We start from the raw sequence: 21,278 nt of genomic DNA, 5'->3' as shown, positions 1-21,278 counted from the left end.
ACAGGTACAAGAAGGTAACCGTGAATTCTTGGTTCCATGTCGGATGAAAGTTTATACACATACTAAACTAGATGTGACAAAAGATGACACGCAGACGGTATCGATTTACCTGACTCCGACAGACTTTCTTCCTGATGCTGTGTACCACACTTTAGTTGTTGCATTTCTTGAATTGATGACGGGAACAGATAGTGATGATTCACAAGTGTTCCGGAATCGTAGTGATTTTGAATTTAAAGATCACAAAGTCAGTTTAGGTGCCGTACAAATTGAGCGTGAAAATGAAAAACCACACGCAATTAAGGTAGGAAAATAGTTGTTAAATATCTCACTATGTTTGTAGCATATACATAAATACTAGATCAATTAGTATATAATGGTATGTATTACTTATGGTATATAATTGCATAACGCATCTTGCACTACGCACCTATACCTACCAACTTAACATATATATTATAGTAATGTTTACAATAACACAAATCAACCAACCAAATTATCAAATGATGTTTACACATCTTTAATAAAGAAAGGCTTCATCAACAAACATTTACTTTTGTTTTATTACTTAATAGCTTCAAATATATCGTCGGACAGAACAGAGTTACAACACAGAAGTTGGTGGCGCCAAACCAAAGAAACTACAACTGCAACCGAGTGTTTGCATGGAGGTAATCATTATTATGCATGATATTTATATAATTATACACTTCCAAACAAAATGTAATGTAATTGTAAATTAAATGTAATATTTTACACCACTTCCATGTGTTTAGGTACTAAGTTACTTGAGGGACCAACTACAAACCGTATGCAACATATACGAAGGTAGTGGTTACAAGCTACGTGTGGCATGCGATGCTTGTAATCCAAAGGAACATCACTTAGTTGACCTTGAAAAGTGTTTGAAAAAAGATAGAGTTACATGTGGACCCGATACGTCTATGACTACAGCTCATATCAAGCGATATTTTTCTAAAGGTAAGTTTTTTCCGTTTTTGTTCCTTCATGAATTTAATTACTTCATCTTAATTAAATCTCAATATTTTTATTATCTTTATTCGTCATTAACATTGATAAATACATCAACAACACACTACAAAATGAACATAACTCGTTTGGACCTTAGGAGTCTTATGACAGGCGCCTAGCAGAAGTGTTTCAGTTATGCATCACATGTCATAGACGTTATCGGTTTACATTTTAATCTTTTAAAGAGCTGCTATATTATTTCATTGAGAGTTTAAACAAAATACAGGTATCATTCTCCTGTATTTCATTTTCAAAAACTAAGATGTTTGTTCTTTTAGCAAAAGAGTATATAGCTCTTACAACTTTGTCACTCAGATATTGTGTCCGTGAGAGCTAATCTGTCACCTCTATTTTACTTGTCTGCTACTACTTTTCTATTACATAGGTTACTGGGTAGTCGAAAATGTAAATCCCATTCAAGTTTCTGAACATGACATGATACGGGGTAATATCATTTTATTACAATAATTCATGTTAATTTTATTTCCCCGTTTTTCATTTCTTGAAACAAACAGTACTTACTTATTATTATAATAATTATTATTTGTTCTCGTTTCTATTACAAATAATACTATACATTGTATCTATAATATGTGAGGGCACATCTAATTATACTAGCAGTAGTGTAAACTAGCCTAAGCTTGGAAAGTTTTTATTTCCATGACTTACCTAAAAACTTACATTTCTATTTTCCCAAGCTTTTAAGACGTTTTTTAATTTGTTGATCTTTTCACCTCAATTATTTTTGGCATTTATTATTATATACAAACAAAAGTACCAAAGAATGTCATCAACCCACTGTATTCCAAATGGTTTACAAAAAATAATGTTTTGAAGAACTACATTCTTTGGTTTTTCATTTTGATTGAAAGTGTATATTTGTGATAACAGGCAACCTTATAAAACAAGTCTACTTTATTTAAGTTTAAAGTTTAAATACCTTTTTTCTGTCTAGACAAAAGTATTGTATTTTCATCAAACTGAGCAATTTTAACCTCTTGTTGCTTCTTACATGTATAGCCATTTCCTTTCTAAAATCCTTTCTAATGATCCATTATTCGTTGTAATCGATAGTCTCAACCCAATGTATTGGATCCTGACATGAACCAAATGACAATTTATCTGTGTATTCTAGTACAATTTCAACAAGTCCTGTTTTCACCAGCGAAGCTTCGTTTAATATAACATTTCTGATCAGTATCTATTACGTTACCAACTATCAATTGTAATATATTAGCAATAGCATTATCGGTTTCCTGCTTTTTAAAACTTCTTTTACCATATTTGCACATCAAGAGATTATTCCTCTGTTGTTCCTTTGTTGTTGCGAAAACTGATAATTGACATTTATTAAAATAATAATTAATTGCATTACATAGGGTGTCAATGGAATTCTAAAACCTTTGATAAACCATCACTGCCTGATGGTATTTGTTGATACGTATAAACAATTTTACAACATTGCGTGCAAATATAGGACACGTTTTGATAATTACAATGTTGAATGTAACATCGCACTTTGATTACTTTTAGGCAATTATGACAAAAACAAAGGCACATCACTAAGTCGCCAAAGTCATCCAAGTGAAGGTAAATTACCAGTAGATAAAGATAATGATATAGTTATTGTCATGATGAAACAGTGATCTTTATTATGTACTTAATGATCTGTTTCATCTACTTCATGCAAACCAAGTTTGATAAATTCACTAACAAATGCACAGAAACATAAAACATGACCATCTCACCCGAATAATAAATGGTAGCGAGCATTCAAACATAGATTATTAAGATAAATACGGAATATACAAGTAGAATTAAATAGTTATACTCAATAATTTTTCATTGTATCTCAAAAATTAGAATGATATAAAAATCATAATGCTACTATTACAATTATTTAATAATAAAAAAATCAACCCCAAAGTTAATGGATGGATGTCAGAGGGCAATGAATAGTAAGTTTTGAAACCTGAAAACGTTTCACAATTTTACAATTTCAAACATATCTCCTAATGTTCACAAATTTTGCGAATTAATAAACAATAAATCAAATTTCTTTTTTAAGAATCAGAGTCAGAAGCTAACCAGGAGAATCAGCTAGTGCCAGAATCAGAGCTAGACTCGGTGCCTAGGGCAAATGAAGAACATGTTCCAGAGTATTTGCCAGTGTCAGAGGTATTACCAGTGCATGTACCAGAAGTAACACCAGTGCATATGCCAGAGGTAGTACCATTGCATGTGCCAGAGGTAGCACCAGTGCATGTGCCAGAGGTAGCACCAGTGCATGTGCCAGAGGTAGCACCAGTGCATGTGCCAGAGGTAGTACCAGTGCATGTACCAGAAGTAACACCAGTGCATATGGCAGAGGTAGTACCATTGCATGTACTAGAGGTAGCACCAGTGAATGTGCCAGAGGTAGCACCAGTGCATGTGCCAGAGATAGTACGAGTGCATGTGCCATCACAAGGACATCAAGGTATCTATACTATTAGTATTATTTATGACTAGCAGAAGTTTTAAAAACTTTTTTGAAAAGACACCTTTTAGTTTGTAATTCAAGTTTTTTTTCTATTTTTAACCGCTTTGCGTTATGTTCCTGCATTTTGTTCACATTTGTTTTGTTTTGTTGTGTTGTGTTAGAGATTGTTTTTTAATGAAAAAATAATATAACACTACCAAAACCATTTTCCATGTCTTTTACGGTTTATGAGTGACAATCTAGAAACAAACAATTGTCAATAGTCGGGTCAAAATATGAAAATATAGGGCCTAATGTTTTTTGATGTATTACAATAAAATATGGTCTCAAAAAACATATATCAAAAGTTTACTCAAATCAGACTACCACAAAGTTTCAAAATTTGACGTTAAAAAAGATGGCCGCCAATTTTTAAAAATAGGTAAGAGAATGTTATAATTTTTAAGCTTTGTCGTGGTTAAGGTGTAGAGTGCAAAGTGTTGAAAGTAATTGCTAAATTATGGTATTGCATAATGTAACGACCAGTTTTATTTTCATGAAATTTGCTAATAGACCTACAATCTAGATGTTTGTATGACCGTATGTATCATAATTATCCCAGATATTTTTACCAATGATATTGATCAACAAATTAATCACTTGATTTTATGTTTTTTTAGTTACTGTTTTAGTATTAGGACACATATTTTTATTTAACGAATTGCGTTAATTTATAAGGGTTTTGAAAATTATTTGTTACGATTTGCGTTGAGTTTACGATTTGCAGCTCAACCTTGTAAACATAATTCTAACACAAATACATTAGATTAAATGTTTTCGTTGGTGACCTTGGATTAGATGCATTTTAACATGCAACACAACGACTCTGGAATTTCTATTCTTTATGGAAATACTTGGTGTATAGTTTATTTGTTACAGATGTTATTGTGTTATAGTTCAAATCAAGGTAGTATGCTAAAGTAGATAAGGATATAATGATATGGTGATGGTGAACAAGACATTATAATATCAGAGTAGATAATGATAACGATATACATTTAAATTTATGATCGTTATATCAATTATTAACACAAATAGTGTTGAATAAAAAGAATAAATACATTGGGTAGTTTATATTGTTGTATTGAAGTAGACATTTATTATTATATTACTGTGTTTCATAAATGTCTAATCATAATCTGAAAAACTATCTGAAAAAAACTATGCTTTATACAATTTATACAAACAAATAATAATTGTTTTTTTTGTTCCTTTGTACAGAATCAACCGAGAAAGAATTTCAGACAATGTTGGTACAAGTATCAAGCTGGTATGATAAGCATCGTGTCGTTGATAAACTGAAGGTGTTGTGCAAAGACATAATAACATCATACAGTGATCTACAAAAGACGGAAAGCACGATGAAATTATTCAATTTATTGAAATCCTTTGGCCATCTTACCACTACCAACATTGATGTTATTCTAGATATGATTATTGTTACTAGAACCAATGGTGTTCTGGAAGCCAACGCACTGATAAAGAAGAAGTACGATGAAGTGGATCGTCCAGTAAAATCCTTCTCGCCGTATCGACAAAGGCTGATTAAATTCGGTAACGCACTTTCGAAGGAAAATATAACAAAGCTTGGTCATCTAAACGATTTTTCTGAAGAACAACGTCATAACCAGTGGATTTTGATATTGAACCTTGAGCATATGGGTGTCCTCAACGAACACACATTGCAGTCTTTTATCAGAGATTTAAAGGCGAATGGGATAAATGCTGCTGATCAGTTAATAGATTGGATTTAGCATTACACACTATTACCGATACTAAGAATCGAATTCCAGTAATATTTTCTAATAATATTTAATACTTTAATCATATGTTCAGTAGTAAATCAATGGTCTAAATATTTTTCTTCAGTAGTCACCTAAATCAATGATGTAAATAAGTTTCAAAGATTAATAGACCACCTAAATTAATGATGTAAATACGTTTTAAAGATTAATAGACCACCTAAATTAATGATGTAAATAAGTTTTAAAGATTAATAGACCACCTAAATTAATGATGTAAATACGTTTTAAAAAGTAATAAACTATTTAAACCAATGATGTAAATACATGTTAAAGAGTAAAAACACCTAAGTTAACGATGTAAGTAAGTAGTAGACAACGTGTCACGTATTAACGTAATAAACTACTAACACGTTAACCACCAACGTACGTAACAATCCATTAGCCACTAGCAAAAGAACAGTATAACCACCAACGTAACACACTCTTAGTTTTACGTTGATGTTTGTCTGTCCGTCCGTAATTTAATTCCAATTTTTTAAATATAATTTCTGATAAAATCCGTCCTTCATTTTTCTATATTTTAAACGTTTTAACATAATCAGATATTTAACTAATTTTATTACTAAAAACATGGTGGCAAAATTGCATCTCCCACTTGATTACAAAATAATGCTTAATTGATTTCCAGCTTTAAAAGTAATGGACGTTAGCAGTTCGTTTTCGGTCCTCGGACCTCAATATTGGAACGAACTGCCCCTTTGAAATTCGTAAGTCACCCTCACTTTCACTTTTTAAAAGTAAACTTGAGATCCATTTACAGTGTGGGATGATTAAGTGACTCGCCCGATGACGTCAGTATCCACGGCAGGCCTTATTACCTTTTCTGTTGTGCCTTTTTTTAAATTTAAGGTTTTTGATGTTGTGTATCTTGTGTTTCTTGCATTTTTTATTTATGATTTGTTGATGTTTGTTTTGTCAGGCGCTTTGTAAAAAGTGCCATATAAATGAAATTTTAAAAAATGAAGGGACCGGGATAACGGCATTTTGAAAAAAAAAATTAGGCCAAGTCAAACCTTAAACAAATGAACGAATTTATTAAATCTGAAAAAAGGATCTAACCAAAATATATAAGTAAGGTATAAGTTTTTGTCATCACGCTATCTTAAAACAATCATTAATAGAAGAAGTACATATTCCACGTTGAAAAGCGTGTCTCAGGTAATATTGCATTATCTAAATTTGGTCAAAGGAGTTAAAGATTTCAATCCAATATTCTATTGAACAACAGTTTATAATAATAATTACAGACAGACAAAACAGACATCGACAGATTAACGTCTTTATAATGTTTCATTCCCTACGTTTTTTATTTAAGGTCAATGTAAAAATAAATACTATATGGTCCTATTGAGATAACTTTTTTCGTCTTTAAACGGTTAAAAATGTGAAAGTCGAATTCGATTCTAATAATTTTACCGGCCCGCTATAAATCCCAACATGCATTGCGCGCGGATTGATATTTTCGTTTTTCTTCTGTAATTCTTACACTTTTTGATCGATCGTGAGGCCAAAACAAATAGAAGACTCCTAACTTTTCAGCAAAAATACCGAAAATACCTCCAATTTGAATCAACGGATTCTGGAAAAACAGAAAGACAATTAATGCAGCAACTATACAGCGTCAGACTAGGCCTATATATAGCGTACGATGTTTGTACCTTACCGATGTTTACCAGCTAGGCCTACAAAACTAAGCCTGGTTAGGCTAGGCCTAAAGACCGTCCACGAGAGGACATTCACCTTGACCTACTTAGGTAGTGCATTGTTTCTATCTTGTTACCATAATTTACCATCAAACGTACATTTTAGAGGACTACTTGGTACAAAGTAAAGTACAATCGCGAGATTAAGGATATCGCCGCACGCACTCGCCGTACAGCAGTTGCCGTAAATTGCTTTGATATATTCTACACGCTGTTATATTTCTTTTATTCCTGTCCACCCAGGCAGCACTTGCCAACTCATATGCTATGACTTTATCCAAATTCCCTCACTTGCACTGATGAAGGGCTAGTGTTGCCCGAAAGCTCTGCTAACTTTTCTGGCTGTTTACTTTATCGTTTTGATTTAGCTTTTCGCTTTTTATTTTTGTATCTCCATTGAGATCCAGCCACTGATACCCACAGCATTGTCATTTTTTTCAGTAATTTGCCTTTGGATTTATATATATATATATATATATATACATGGTTAATAATTATTTTTATTTAAAAATGTGTGTTTTAGATTAGATGATACTGTAACTCTCCGTTCTCGTCATATCGTTCGGTACCACCTGTCACTATGATGCCTTAATGTAGTAAATACTGGTAGGGGTGATCACTTAAAACATGAGTCGCCGTGCCGATGTATGAGCAGCAAATCTGGATACATACGTACGAATTCGTTGTCGGTACTCACTGACGTCATAACCTCTAAAACTTAGTTTCGATTGGGACACTGTATCTTAACGTGTACCTGCATGGACATAATAGTAGCCTACCATACTAAAGAGGAAGGACGTATCTGTATTTATATTGTTAATCTGATGTATAAGAACATTAATATTGGTTATGTTTCATTGTATTGCATTATAATAATGGGACATTACAGAAGGCGCTATAAGCATGGACAGGGATTAAATAATTTGTGTAAACAATATTTGCCAACCGAAATGTTTGGTCTAGTGTTAAAGGCTTTAACCTATTACACTGACTTAGCCCTCGGTTCAAGGTCTATCAATAATATGTTTGAAACTGCTAGTTCAATGCTAGAAACGGTATGGGTTCTTCAAGGCTACTTGTTGTCTACACTTAATCTTTATTTTCCTTTACATCATCACCGGAAAATACATTTACAAAAACAAAACAAATTATAATTATAAAAAAAAATATGATTACATTTTATGATAAATTACCATATTGAAGAAAGCTTTTTGATTTGCTGAACAAACTATTATTAAACACAAGTCATGACGAATAATAACGTTGGAGAGTATAACAATAAATGGCCAAAATGTTTAAGATTTGATTATGAAAAAAAGAACCTGTGTTTGAAATAATACAAAACCAACATCAATGTATTTTGGTATTTTTATTTTACATGAAAAATAAGGCCATATACATGGCTGCAGTCGCGTGCTCAAGTTAGTGTTTAACGACTAACCGACCGACCGACCAACCGACCGACCTAGTGAGCTGTAAAGTCGCGTTGCACGTATTATTAGATTGTCAAATTATAGCGTGATATGGTAATAATTGTATGTAGTTACATAATAAATTCAATTATTAAGTTATTGTTTTGGTTTTTTTTCACCAGTGGCCGTATTCACCAATCACACTAACGGAGATATTTATCTTAAATCGTATTCACTTAGATTATTTTACTGTTAAAGGTAAGTGTGAATGGTGAATATGGCTAATGTGTTTTTTTACTCCTCGTGCGTGATGTGTTGATTTTCATAGATATGCTAAATGCAGGGATTCGCGATCTATTAAAAGTAAATAATGTGTAAAAGAGTGACATTGTGGCCAGAAAGCTTCTAAATTATTATGCTATATATAAATCAGTTTATACTGTGTATAGGCCTACTTATTTTGATCAAAGGTCCAGGCACAACACCAAAATAATAGACACTATTTTGACACAATAATTTTCGACAAATAGAATGCACTACCCCAACATGTTATAGACAGTACCGGTACCACTATAAATAATTTCAAACATAATGACAAACACATTAGAGAGGAGGCAGTCAGTACAATTATTAACTCACTTGCCTCCTGATTCACTTAAAGGTAAGAACTCTTAAAGGTAAGAACTTCAAACATTATAAAAACCTTTTTCTGTTGTTTAACTTTCTGAAAAAGTCTGATAAATGTATACAGCTTCACAGTGGCATTATTTTTTATTCAAATATTAAGAAGAAGATGCTACAGTATTATTAGGCTTATATTATAGGCCTATTCGGCGAAGATATTGGGAAAATAAGTAACTTGGTATTTTGGGTATGTGGAAATGTAAGGTTATATTGGTTTTAGAAAATACAATTGGCCTATTATTTATAAGAAAAAAACAAGTATTTTAAATTACTTGATTTCATTAATGACCGTGGTATCACATAATGTCGTATGAAAGAATCTCCAAAGAAAGTATAAAACAAAAATGATAGTATTTATTTTGTATTTCCATTTTATATCCAGCCACTGATTCCCATAGCATAAATACAATAACTATATTTACCTATTCAGGAACTAAAAGAAATCTGCACAATCTTAAAAAAATAATAGCTTTAAGTAATGTGATTTTCCCAACCAATCAAATAAATCAAATCAAAAATAATTATTTCTATTATCAGCAAATTGCTAAAAATAGACTTTCTACAGTAGTTATTGCCTCCAAAACAGATCCCAATATGCAACGAAATCGCGTATTTTGTCTGGTTTTTTTTCGATTTTTGTGAAATTTGTCCATAATGTGCATTTCAGTAGTGAAGTACGCATATGTTGTTTTTTTTTTATCAAAGACGTTTATTTACTTTTCGAAGTGAGGATTTTTTCTGTGTAACAATATTTTTTTTCCTATACTTTGGGTTATTTGATTTTAGTGTTATTTTGACCAATCCCTTTGTCTATCTATAATTATTAAAAATGATTATTTTTTAATCAGTTCTCTGCAAACGTAATTGCTAGCTCTGTCACTAGATCATTAGACGATATTCTCAATATACTATTAATATCGAGGGAATATCATGCCACAATAATGATGGGTGATTTTAACATTATTTACTTAGGCACGCATCGACCGATTTTGTAAATGGTTTTCTAGAAGTAATGATGTCGCATTCCTTTTACCCATCTTTACAAAACAACACCCCTTCATTAATTGATAACATTTTCTCCAATGCACTTTCTGATAAATATTATCTGGTGTACTAATATCAGACATATCTGATCAAGTGCCAGTATACCAAATTACCCACTAAGTGCCTGACAAAGATATTAACACAAAGACCGGTAATATAGAACCTCATAAATATGCAATAAACGAACGAAATATAATTAAACTACATGATGACTTATTACCTGTTGATTGCGTTGATGTCTATGCAAGGACTAAAATCCTGATGATGCTTACAATGCATTTATCAACACTTTCAAAGAATTATATTATAAAAATAAAAAAAAAACCCAAAACCACCAGAAAATTAAAAAATGTATAAAAAGTTAAATAAATAAATAAATAACAACCATGGATGAGCTCAGGACTATTAAAGTATAGCAAAATAAAACATGTGTTGTACAACGAATTTATAAAACATCCCTCGTCTAAAAATAAGGATACGTATAAATAGTTTAATATAAAAAGTCATTTATGCACACATGTAAAAATTCAAAGAAATCATATTATGAAAATGTTTTTAACAATACTAAAGGAAATAAAAAAAACATGGAATATTATAATTGATATAGTAAATCCAGGTGGAGGCAAAAATAATGTTCAATCCACTTTTGGTGACAAAATCATAGAGGGTTGTGAGCCTATTGCAAACCACATTAACGATTATTTTATCAATGTTGGTTTCGGGGTACGAGACAGTATTGAGCCACCAACGGCAACATACTCCATTTACCTGCTAAACAGGCAAATTAACTCTATGTTTTTCTACAATGTAAATGAGGAGGAAGTGTTAAAAGTGATTCAATCACTTGATGCAAACAAAACACCTGGTTTTGATGAAATTTCACAAAAGGTAGTCAAGGCAGTTGGTGATGCTGTTGTGAAGCCCTTGATTTACATATGTAACTTATCTGTTCATTCCGGAATAATACCGGAACAGATAAAAAATTGCAAAAGTAATCCCTATATACAAAAAAGGAGAAAGTCAATTAGCCTCGAATTATCGCCCAATATCACTACTACCACCAATTTTCTCTAAACTTTTTGAAAAGATCCATTCCAGATTGTATAATTACTTTAAAACATACAATATACTAAATGATTGACAATACGGCTTCCGAAACAATCATTCAACCTCCCACGCTATAATTGATTTGGTCCACAAAATACTAAAGACTTTTGAAAATAAAGAGTTCGTAATTGCCACATTTATGGATTTGTAAAAGGCATTTGACATCATTGACAACAGTAATTTACTAAACAAGCTATTCCACTATGGTATAAGAGGTGTTACACTAAAATGGTTCATTAGAGAGGTTTCGCAATCTTACGAATACGATAACGAAAACGGATACGTCACGCACACGTATTCGTTTTCGTAAGCCAGTAAAAATCTGTATCGCATGGCAACGAAATATTGAGGTCGCCGTCCAAAATAGCAATAATTGCTTAGTGCTTGGCTGCCTAGGCCTAGCGTAACATCAAAGCGAGTGAGGACTTTAAAAACTGCTATTTATCAAAATTGACCTGGCATTTTAGTAAATTACTTTAGTAAATTACTTTCAATAAATCTATAATTATAATTATTATAATCATGAATCATTCCTTATTCAAATGCAAAATGTGCAAAATAGATCAAAAACTACACTCGTTTTGTGGTTACGACTGGTGATATTCGTCAACACGAATACGCTATACAAATATGAAATGGGGATCAGCTCAAAAGTTTCACAAATGTGTGACGTATCCATTTTCGTTATCGTATTCGTAAGGTTGCGAAACCTCCCTATTCACTATTTAAAATAACGAAAACAGTATGTTTCTATAAAATGCTACCTCGTCTAATATTAAGGAGACTAGTATTGGTGTTCCACAAGGGTCCGTGTTGGGCACCTTATTGTTTCTTGTATATGTGAACGATATAATATGTAACTCCAGCACACACATTGAATTGATTAGCTTTGCCGATGAACATGGTTCAAGTGTGGAAATAATCTGAACGCATTGGCAAACACGATGAATATGGAACTAGGTAGAATTAGTATTTTGTTCAAAGCTAATAAACTTCTAATAAACACCAGCAAAACAAATTACTTAATCTTAAAAACTGCCCAAAGGCGTATTATTACAACCAACAATGAATTGAAAATGAATAACACTACATTTGAACAAAAGAAAAACGTAGCATGTCTTGGGGTTGTAATAAATGAGAACCTTTTCTGGAAAAATCATATAAGGCTTATTTAGCAAAAGAACCGATAAGTCTATTGGAATATTAACAAAAACTATACATTTTTTTCCAAACTGTATTTTAACAAATCTGTATAATACACTAGTTCTACCGCACCTCCAGTATGGAAACATTATTTGGGACAGTACATATGATAGTAAAAGGCTGCTAGATTTATTTTATTTAAAAAGCCATGGCAACATTAAAATACTTATCATAACCATCGAAAAATGTGTGACATAGACCATACTGTAGGTTAACGTCTTGTTAACAATTTATCAGTATACATGGACTGAAACTATGGAACGAGCTCTGTAAAAATGACCTAGATATTGTTGAAAAAAATATAAAAGACTATACTAAAAAAATATGTTAAAAAAGAGACATGTTATCGAATTACAGTACTTAAAATGCTTCACTCATAAACATGCTTATAGTATGCGTGGTGTGTGGGTGTGTACACACATTTGTATTAGTTCGTTTTATATTATATGTATTTATACTTTTGCCTACATTTTTTTTTCTTTGGCATAATATTTGTTTTGCTAAAGGGTCTTACGGCTACAGACAATTACTTTTCTCTATACAATCCCAGTAATGTAAATATTTATATTGCTGATTAATGTGAATGACCAATGTTCAACAAAATTAAATGTTCTATATTTTTAAATATATAGTCTACATTTTATATAAACATTCCCTGCAGTACAATGGCGGTCAATTTTATATTCATTTGATGGATGCGTGCAGTAGAAGAAATGTGCACAACATCGCCTCTCTCTCTCTCATAGACAACTCTAATTGTTGTTACTACACGTGTCTTAATCTATATTTCAGCTGGATTATTTATCAATAATATCTATACACTTAAATCACTACAAAGCGATGTACTGTTGCAGATCGTGGCGGTATCAGACAAATAATGTTGTAGTGTTGTGTTGTACATAACAAATACGTTGTCTGATACTGCCACGATCTGCAACACACAATTGAATCAATTGCAATTGCGGGACTAGTTCCTGACATTATTTGTCTAGATCGCTAGTCATAATGTATACACAGAAGTACAAATGTATCCTTAAAAATGTAAAACTATCAATATTTGAGTTCGACACTTCTGTATATCATGTTAATTATAATCAGAATAGCCTTTTATAATACCGTATACAATCTGTATTCATGATACATCCAAGGCTTTATCGCCATCGTGTTTACACGTCTAGAGGGTGTGCTACCATTATCCATACATGTAACAGGATACATATACCTAATCTATCTAAAATGTAGCCTACTATATTATTGCTCCGTTGTTGTCTCTTAGAACGGGTTGCTCTAAAGCATGTTTCCTCAAGGCGAATATATTCTCAAGAATCAAACAGAGTTCTGATTTGTTTTCGCATTTTGTCACGCCACAAAAAGTAGATGAAAATATAAATATGCATGCGCATTATTCCACTCGATTCGAGTGAATATATTTGCATACTGAAAACCAGCTTAACGCGATATTACAATGGCGTCTTTCGATTTCCAAATTCAGGATTGGTTTACTTATTCCAGCAGCATTATTCTTTTTCTAATTAGGCAGAAACTATTAAAGTGCATTTTATCGAGTCAAATGAATATGCATGAGGTGATGACGTTATGCTTGTTGCATTTTTTTTGTCACGAATAGTTATGTTGATGTGGTGTATATCGGCCTCAACTCCGAATTTCGTTACGTTTATCTGTTGTTTAAAAAAAATATTAGTTTTGTTAAATACAGTTTTAAGAAGGTGCACAACCATATGAAAAACGTCTGTATATTTTATGACGCAATGTTTCATAAAAACCATAATTATTTTCTTTGCAAAATGCAAATGCATTAAGGCAAACTCTACAAAGGTGCAACAATCATCGCTACCTTTTAATGTTTACATAAACCTATATTGTTGATCATGTACAAACGAAATAAACATACTTTCTAATCAACAATCACATAAACACGCTATCCTGTATGTTCCTGCGGCTCTTTTTAAGTTTATCAAATACCGGGCAAAGACGTTTCAAGAATTAAATTTGAGATCAATACAGATATTGAATCTTCTTAAACTTTTTTTTACTCCATGTATACATAAACATTTTTTTTAACTTATAAAACATCTTCAAAATAACTGTAAATACATCGTTTTTTTCTGATTCAGAGAAAGAAGAGCCTTACAACTAAACCTGGCGGTGCGTTTAAACTTATAAGTTCGAGTACGTTATAATAATTAATTCAAGAAAAAAACTTACTACCAATACACATAATTGGCTTGTGACTCATGGTCATACATACACGACGAATATAATACACCAGTGAGATAGTGCTTGTTTATATAGCACTTTCAAAATCATGATAAGTGACAAAGGTTGTGATATAATTATCATGTTGATGTGATAATTATAATTCTAGCATATATACGAAAGGAATGTATAGACATGGCCTAACAACTATCGCACTTAGTTTCTGTTCTTTAAAGCAGCTGAACAATCTATACACGTAATACATTATTGTATTGCAACAATTAGCAGGTGTAACATTTACTATAGAAACACAGTATAACCTATTGAATGAGTTGTAAATAGTTTGTGCACACCATGTATCACCAACGCCTCACATGTGTTTATTTTTCACACAACCAAAATCACGAAAAAAGAAGAAACAGTTTTTAAATGCTATGGTTATTGTCTCTCATCTCTATTATCGAATCAATATACGAGTAAATTGGCCCGTCTGTTCAACAGTATCAACTTATTAGTACCAATGTAACACTAGTACAACATAGGCCACTCTGGATCACATACGATCAAACATTAGAAAGACTTACAACTAAATTCAGCTCATTGGATTATCGCCATGTCCATATTATTAATATACCGTACAATCTACAAAACCATGAGTCCTTCAGTCATTTTGGACCACCAATTAAGTCCATCAACATAATGTTTTGTTTACCAAAAACTTATAAAAATGAAGGTTAATTAAATTTGAATAGTCCATTTTGCAGTTTTAATCACTTCATAGGAAAAACAATAAGTTTGTCACATAAAATAACAAAATAAACTATTAAATTCAATAAGAATCTCATTGACTTCCAATCAATTTTACTATTTTTGCTTTTTATTACAGTTTTTGTCAGGTAAATAATTGTTCGAATCAATTTTCAGTCAAAGAGAATGACTATTATGTGGGATATTAAAAAAAATTGTTCAGAAGGACAATATATTCTTTATATGATCATGGAATATATTTAATTACTGTTTTGTGTGTTTTTAAGCATAAGCCAAAAAAATGATTGTCAACTTTGTATTTTTTTATATATATATAATACCAGTATTGATGTGCAAAAGCTATTCTGATGTTATCATTAAAGACTCCGGGACTTAAACTATTTAAAAAAAAAATAGGTATAAATAAAATAAAGTAAAACCTATCTATGGTGACTTACTATATGTATACATTACTTAGATTTACAATACCAAATAATGATAAAGATAAAAGAGTATAAAGTCTAATTTGTATAAGTAAGACAATCCTCATATATCATTGTCAGCATACAGGTACTGTTGAATTTACGTCTACTTTTGTGTAAGTTGTTCCGTTTAAAATGTTTATTTTGACATCATCATTACTAAATATTTGGTTTGGTTGGCTACATTTAGATAAAATAGTATAAAGTCTAATCTGTACGTATAAGTTATACACTACTCATACAACATCGTCAGCATACATATACTGTTGAAATGACGTCTAGATTTGTGTAAGTTTTTTTTTTTCAAACTGCTTATTTTAAATGTATATTATCATTAAAATTGAATGCAACGTATTAAAGTTTTTATGTTGCATGACTGTCTTGTTTCTTATTACTGTATGCTGTCACGCCTATCTTAGCCTAGAGCATAATCTATTCAATACTACATTGTTTCCTGTTGGGTGTGATATATTTCTGCTTAAAAGAAAAGGAAGTAAAGTATTTTTTACAGTTTATGTTGGACGTTTAAATGCATTTACATGTATATAGGTATAATTTTAAAGATATATCGTCCATTGAAACACAAAAAAATGAAGGTCAAAATATTCTAAATTTAAATTGGCCATATCAAAGTAATATTAAAGTCATTCACTTTAAGTCGAAAATTAGAGCCAAAAACAACAAGTTTACATAATTAACAGGTAAATTAATCTGATTAGGCCTACATTTCGTCTGGAAAATCGTCGCGAGCGAAAGTAAATAAAGATTTCAAACTACGAGTACGCATTATGCATGATGCTAATTGGGATTGTTTACAACTCATCAAGGTTGAAAAGGTTTTTTCACATAGATCGCGAGGAAGTTTTATGATTATGCACATATAGTAGCCAACCAAGCGCGTTCCATTATGAGATATGTTTTGATCGAAAACTTTGACTGGAAGTCAAAGTTATTTTTTGAACAAAAGATACTAATGTTATATAATTATTTTCGGTATGTATTTTTTAGATATATAATTCATTTTTACCCTATATACAGAGTGTAAACATTGTTTTAAAATGCGAACAAAAAAAATAAATATTAAAAATCTAGGCTTACTCTAAAGAAAAACATTAGATTAAATTGTTTTTATAATATAATTTAACTTACAATAGTTATAAATTAAATAAAAGTGTACAAAACAGGTGAAAAACATCATCATCGCGTTGTAAAATTCAAGAATTGTCAGCGCGTACCTATTTTTTCACTAACTACAATAACGTACTTTTTGAACCATTAAGGCCTAACCGTTTTAAGGATTATTAAAGTTTATTTTTCCACCGTTTTCTGTAAAATCGTTTAATCCGATCAACTCAATGCAACTCGCCGTAACGTTACGTTGACAGGAAAACAGGCTTAAAGAATTTATAAAATCCCGGGAAAAGACGTTCCAACCATTTAAAAATAACCATTCTTTTTTAACTTGCAAAAAACTCGTCAGAATAAGTACACTCTGTAGAATAAGTCGTTTGTTTCTGATTTATCTTATCTAAAGAAGAGCATTACAACGAAAACACCGGCGGTGTTTTTAAACATAAACTTTTCAATACGTTATACTAAAGTTAATTCCACAAATAAACTTACTTTCAGTACAAATAGTTATTTTGCCACTTATGGCCATAACACGCCAGATATAATAATATATCAGTGAGAGAGTCAGTGAGTGTTTATGGATAAAAAATCCTGGTAATTGACAAAGGTTGTGATATAATTATCATGTTGATGCTAATTATAATGATATCATCTTAATTTGTTTTAAATGACATTCATCGATACGAAAAGATAAACATGATCCGACAACTATCGAACCAAGTAATGTTATTTAGAGCTGCTGTGAAATGTTCTTATTTCATTAGGTTTCTCTCTAAAAGATGAGATGACACAATCAAACAGTAACATCCATACACGTAACAAGTCGTCGTGTGGACCGCCAACTGGGCCTGTCAACTTAAAAAAAAATATGAAAAATAAGGGTTCATAAATTAGACTTTGAATAATCTATTTTGGAAAGTTAATTAAGTTTGTAGTAAAAAAAAATGGTGTGATATATTCAAAAACAACACAAAGTTTCAGGGGACAATACCTTTAATTGTAAAATTAATCAACGGTGCCATTTTTTATAATGATCATGGACAATATTAAAAAACTGTTTTTTTAACATAATGGCCAAAAGCCAAATTTCGTTCGTTAATATAATATCTCTATTGATGAGCGAATCGTTATTCTGATGAATCAATAATGACTACGTGACTAAAACAATATTTGAAAAAAACAATCTATCTAGGTGTAAATATAATTAAATAAAAGACCTAGATATATGGTGATTTATTGTATGTTTATATTACTTATATGTCGCAACAGCACCAAACAATGGTGCATATTTGGTTTAACTTGGCTACAGTTAGATAAGAGTATAAAGTTTAGTTTGTATAAGTTATACAATCCTCATACAAAATCGTCAGCATACATATACTGTTGAAATGACGTCTAGATTTTTGTAAGTTTTTTTTTTAAACTGCTTATTTTAAATGTATATTATTAGTAAAATTGAATGCAACGTATTAAAGTTTTTATGTTGCATGACTATCTTGTTTCTTATTACTGTACGCTGTCACGCCTATCTTAGCCTAAATAGAGCATAATCTATTCAATACTACAGTGTTTCCTGTTGGGTGTGATATATTTCTGATTAAAAGAAAAGGAAGTAAAGTATTTTTTTACAGTCTATGTTAGACTGCCGTTTAAATGCATCTAAATGTATGTATAAGTTTAAGTTAATAAGTGATTTAAAATTTTAAAGAAGTCCTCAATGGATTTTTTCAATATAGGCCTACCTATACATTTTGTCAGGAGTGAAATCACGTTTTTTGAAACAAACAATTATAGCAGTTATGATGAGTTAACAAAACTTAATTATTTATAAGAACTATAAAAAGCAATCTAAAAAAAAATAACCAATCAATAAATAACTTCAATACGTTTGTAGCAATAAGGAGAGTTATGGGAATTGTATGTTAGTAAAAAAATCATACGAAAATACGCAAAAATCCGCAAACAAGATACAACATTGTCCGACTTGAAAAAACACGTCCAACCAGCATGAAAGCGCTCTCTGACATAGTCAGCATCTGACTATCCTTCCTAACAAAAAACTTATAATCACATATCAATCAAATTCACTATACATAAACTTCAGGTCAAGGGTAAAAAGGCTATTAGCAAATGTCTCTTTCGCTTGCGTGAACTCGCGTGTTAAAAATTTAAAAAGCTAAACTTTACGTTTTGATCAAATTAGAGCATGAATTAACCATTGGCGTGTTTCACAAAATGACTACGCAAAAACACGTGCGATACTTACAAAGCATAAACAATAAATGTGTTTGTTTAAATCGCATTCTACTCATCATTCATAGTACATTCACCCAATTTGAGTCAATTCCGACTTAAAATAACGGTATACGAGCAGGTTAAAAATAACTAAAGTGCTGAAAATGGTAAAAATTAAGAGATATTTAAAATGAAATGGTTCTTTAGAATGCACGATAACGATGATTTGTTTTTAATTATTCTGAAAGCCAATGAGTTTTAAATATGAATTCATTTACACATTTGACGTGCAAAATGTTATGCCGCCTTTAAACTTGAATAAATTAGGTCGCGTAATTTCATCTTCACTGTATATTCTTCAGAATTAAAGTTGACCATGATGTTTATAACTTACTATGAAAGCTAATTAAATGAATTCATATAAAAATTAAGCCTATCGGATGTTGTAACGTAATCATATGACCAGTTGAAGTTAAAAGTATCTCTTTCGTCAAGTTACACATTTCACAGATCGCGCACCGCGCATCTACGTGCCAAATTTTCTTCCAAATCCTTTTTGCTCAATTCAGTATCTTCCGAAATTGTCATCTTCAAGTTATTTTGATAACGTCATCATACCAACAAATTATGATGTGAGTCCCGCAAATTCACCTGCTACACTGTATAAAGATATATATTATACTGTAAATATTATATGACACATAATATAGGCACAACTTAGCACTATAAACATAATATGCTTCATTGTCATAGGATGGCATACATCAATCGTTGTGATCGTAATTTAACGTACGTGAATGTTTTTTTTTAATTAAATTTCAGTAAAATTATAAAAATGAGCACCTATAATTCGTCAAACTGACGATATAAATTCTAGTTTCTTCTTGTTATGTTTCATTTGTACACGTAGGGCTGGTATCACTCACAAGCCTCTGTCCTGTATGCAACAGCATGACATGTGTTCTTAATGAGCAATATTTGTATTGTACTTGAAATTTGAATAATTAAATACTCTAGTGTTCACTAAAACATATAATTATTGCTGTGTACATATTATTGCTGTATACATATATTTTTTTATCAAAAACTATTATGTAATATGAATCAAATGTTTAAATATGATTATATTATCTTCAGAAACAACAAATAAAACGAAACCACCAAAGAAAACAGCCTAATGAAAACTCATTATAGTAATTAAGATGTTGAGGTGAGTTGTAAAGTTGAAGAACAATTCTACTCTGTATGCTAATTGTAAGGAAATTTTCTTACGATATTACGAAAAAACATAAATGTTATTTTTTTAATTTATTGATGTAATTTATTCTATATCTTGTATTTGACCGTTACAGATTACAAGACGCTTTTAAGCGTCATGACTTGCAACAAATTAAAGAAATATGTCAGAGAGAGCCAGATCTGTTGAAAACCCAAGATGAGGTAAACAAAAGATAGGCTTCCCATACTACTAATAAGAAATTATATTCATTCAATTAGTTACAAGAAAACCATACATTTGTGTGAATCTGTAATCAGCATGCTTACATTTAAATATAATACACTAGATGACACTTCATGACTACAATTTCTTTATAGGACGGAAACACCCCGCTGCATGAATACATGCGTTCAAATGGATCTACCTTAGAAGTAGTAGACTATCTAACGAAGCAAGGTGCATCCGTAACAGCACTAAATAAGGTAATAATGGGCTAGAGATCATTTCAAAATAAGGGAATGCCCAGACAATTGATATAATTCGGTCTACGTTCACAACATATGCTCCAGCAAAACATTTTATTTCAATTTCTTTGTGTATTATTTATCATTATCTAACTATCATTATTTTCTGCAATAACCTGTATGTATAAACTGATTATAATTTCTTTTTGTAAGTTTGTTATTGCCTGAGATAATACCAGATTGAGGGCGCAGTTATTTTATATGGAAGGCTG

General features: G+C 31.2%; 1 protein-coding gene across 1 annotated transcript in view; it reads left to right on the top strand.

Annotated features, from left to right (window-relative positions):
- LOC144856256 (uncharacterized) overlaps positions 1 to 21,278 on the top strand; it is a 42,636-nt gene that overhangs the window by 7,419 nt on the left and 13,939 nt on the right. The window contains exons 11-16 of the mRNA XM_078714203.1: positions 5 to 304; positions 576 to 671; positions 777 to 981; positions 1,418 to 1,477; positions 2,566 to 2,622; positions 3,101 to 3,511. Of these exons, the coding sequence (XP_078570329.1) occupies positions 5 to 304; positions 576 to 671; positions 777 to 981; positions 1,418 to 1,477; positions 2,566 to 2,622; positions 3,101 to 3,511 (1,129 nt within the window). The remainder of the gene's footprint in view (positions 1 to 4; positions 305 to 575; positions 672 to 776; positions 982 to 1,417; positions 1,478 to 2,565; positions 2,623 to 3,100; positions 3,512 to 21,278) is intronic.

Source organism: Antedon bifida, chromosome 11 (genome assembly GCF_963402885.1).
Source record: "Antedon bifida chromosome 11, ecAntBifi1.1, whole genome shotgun sequence".
NCBI lineage: Eukaryota > Metazoa > Echinodermata > Crinoidea > Comatulida > Antedonidae > Antedon > Antedon bifida.
The sequence above is the reverse complement of the archived record's forward strand: the minus strand, read 5'-3'. Positions and strand labels throughout refer to the sequence as shown.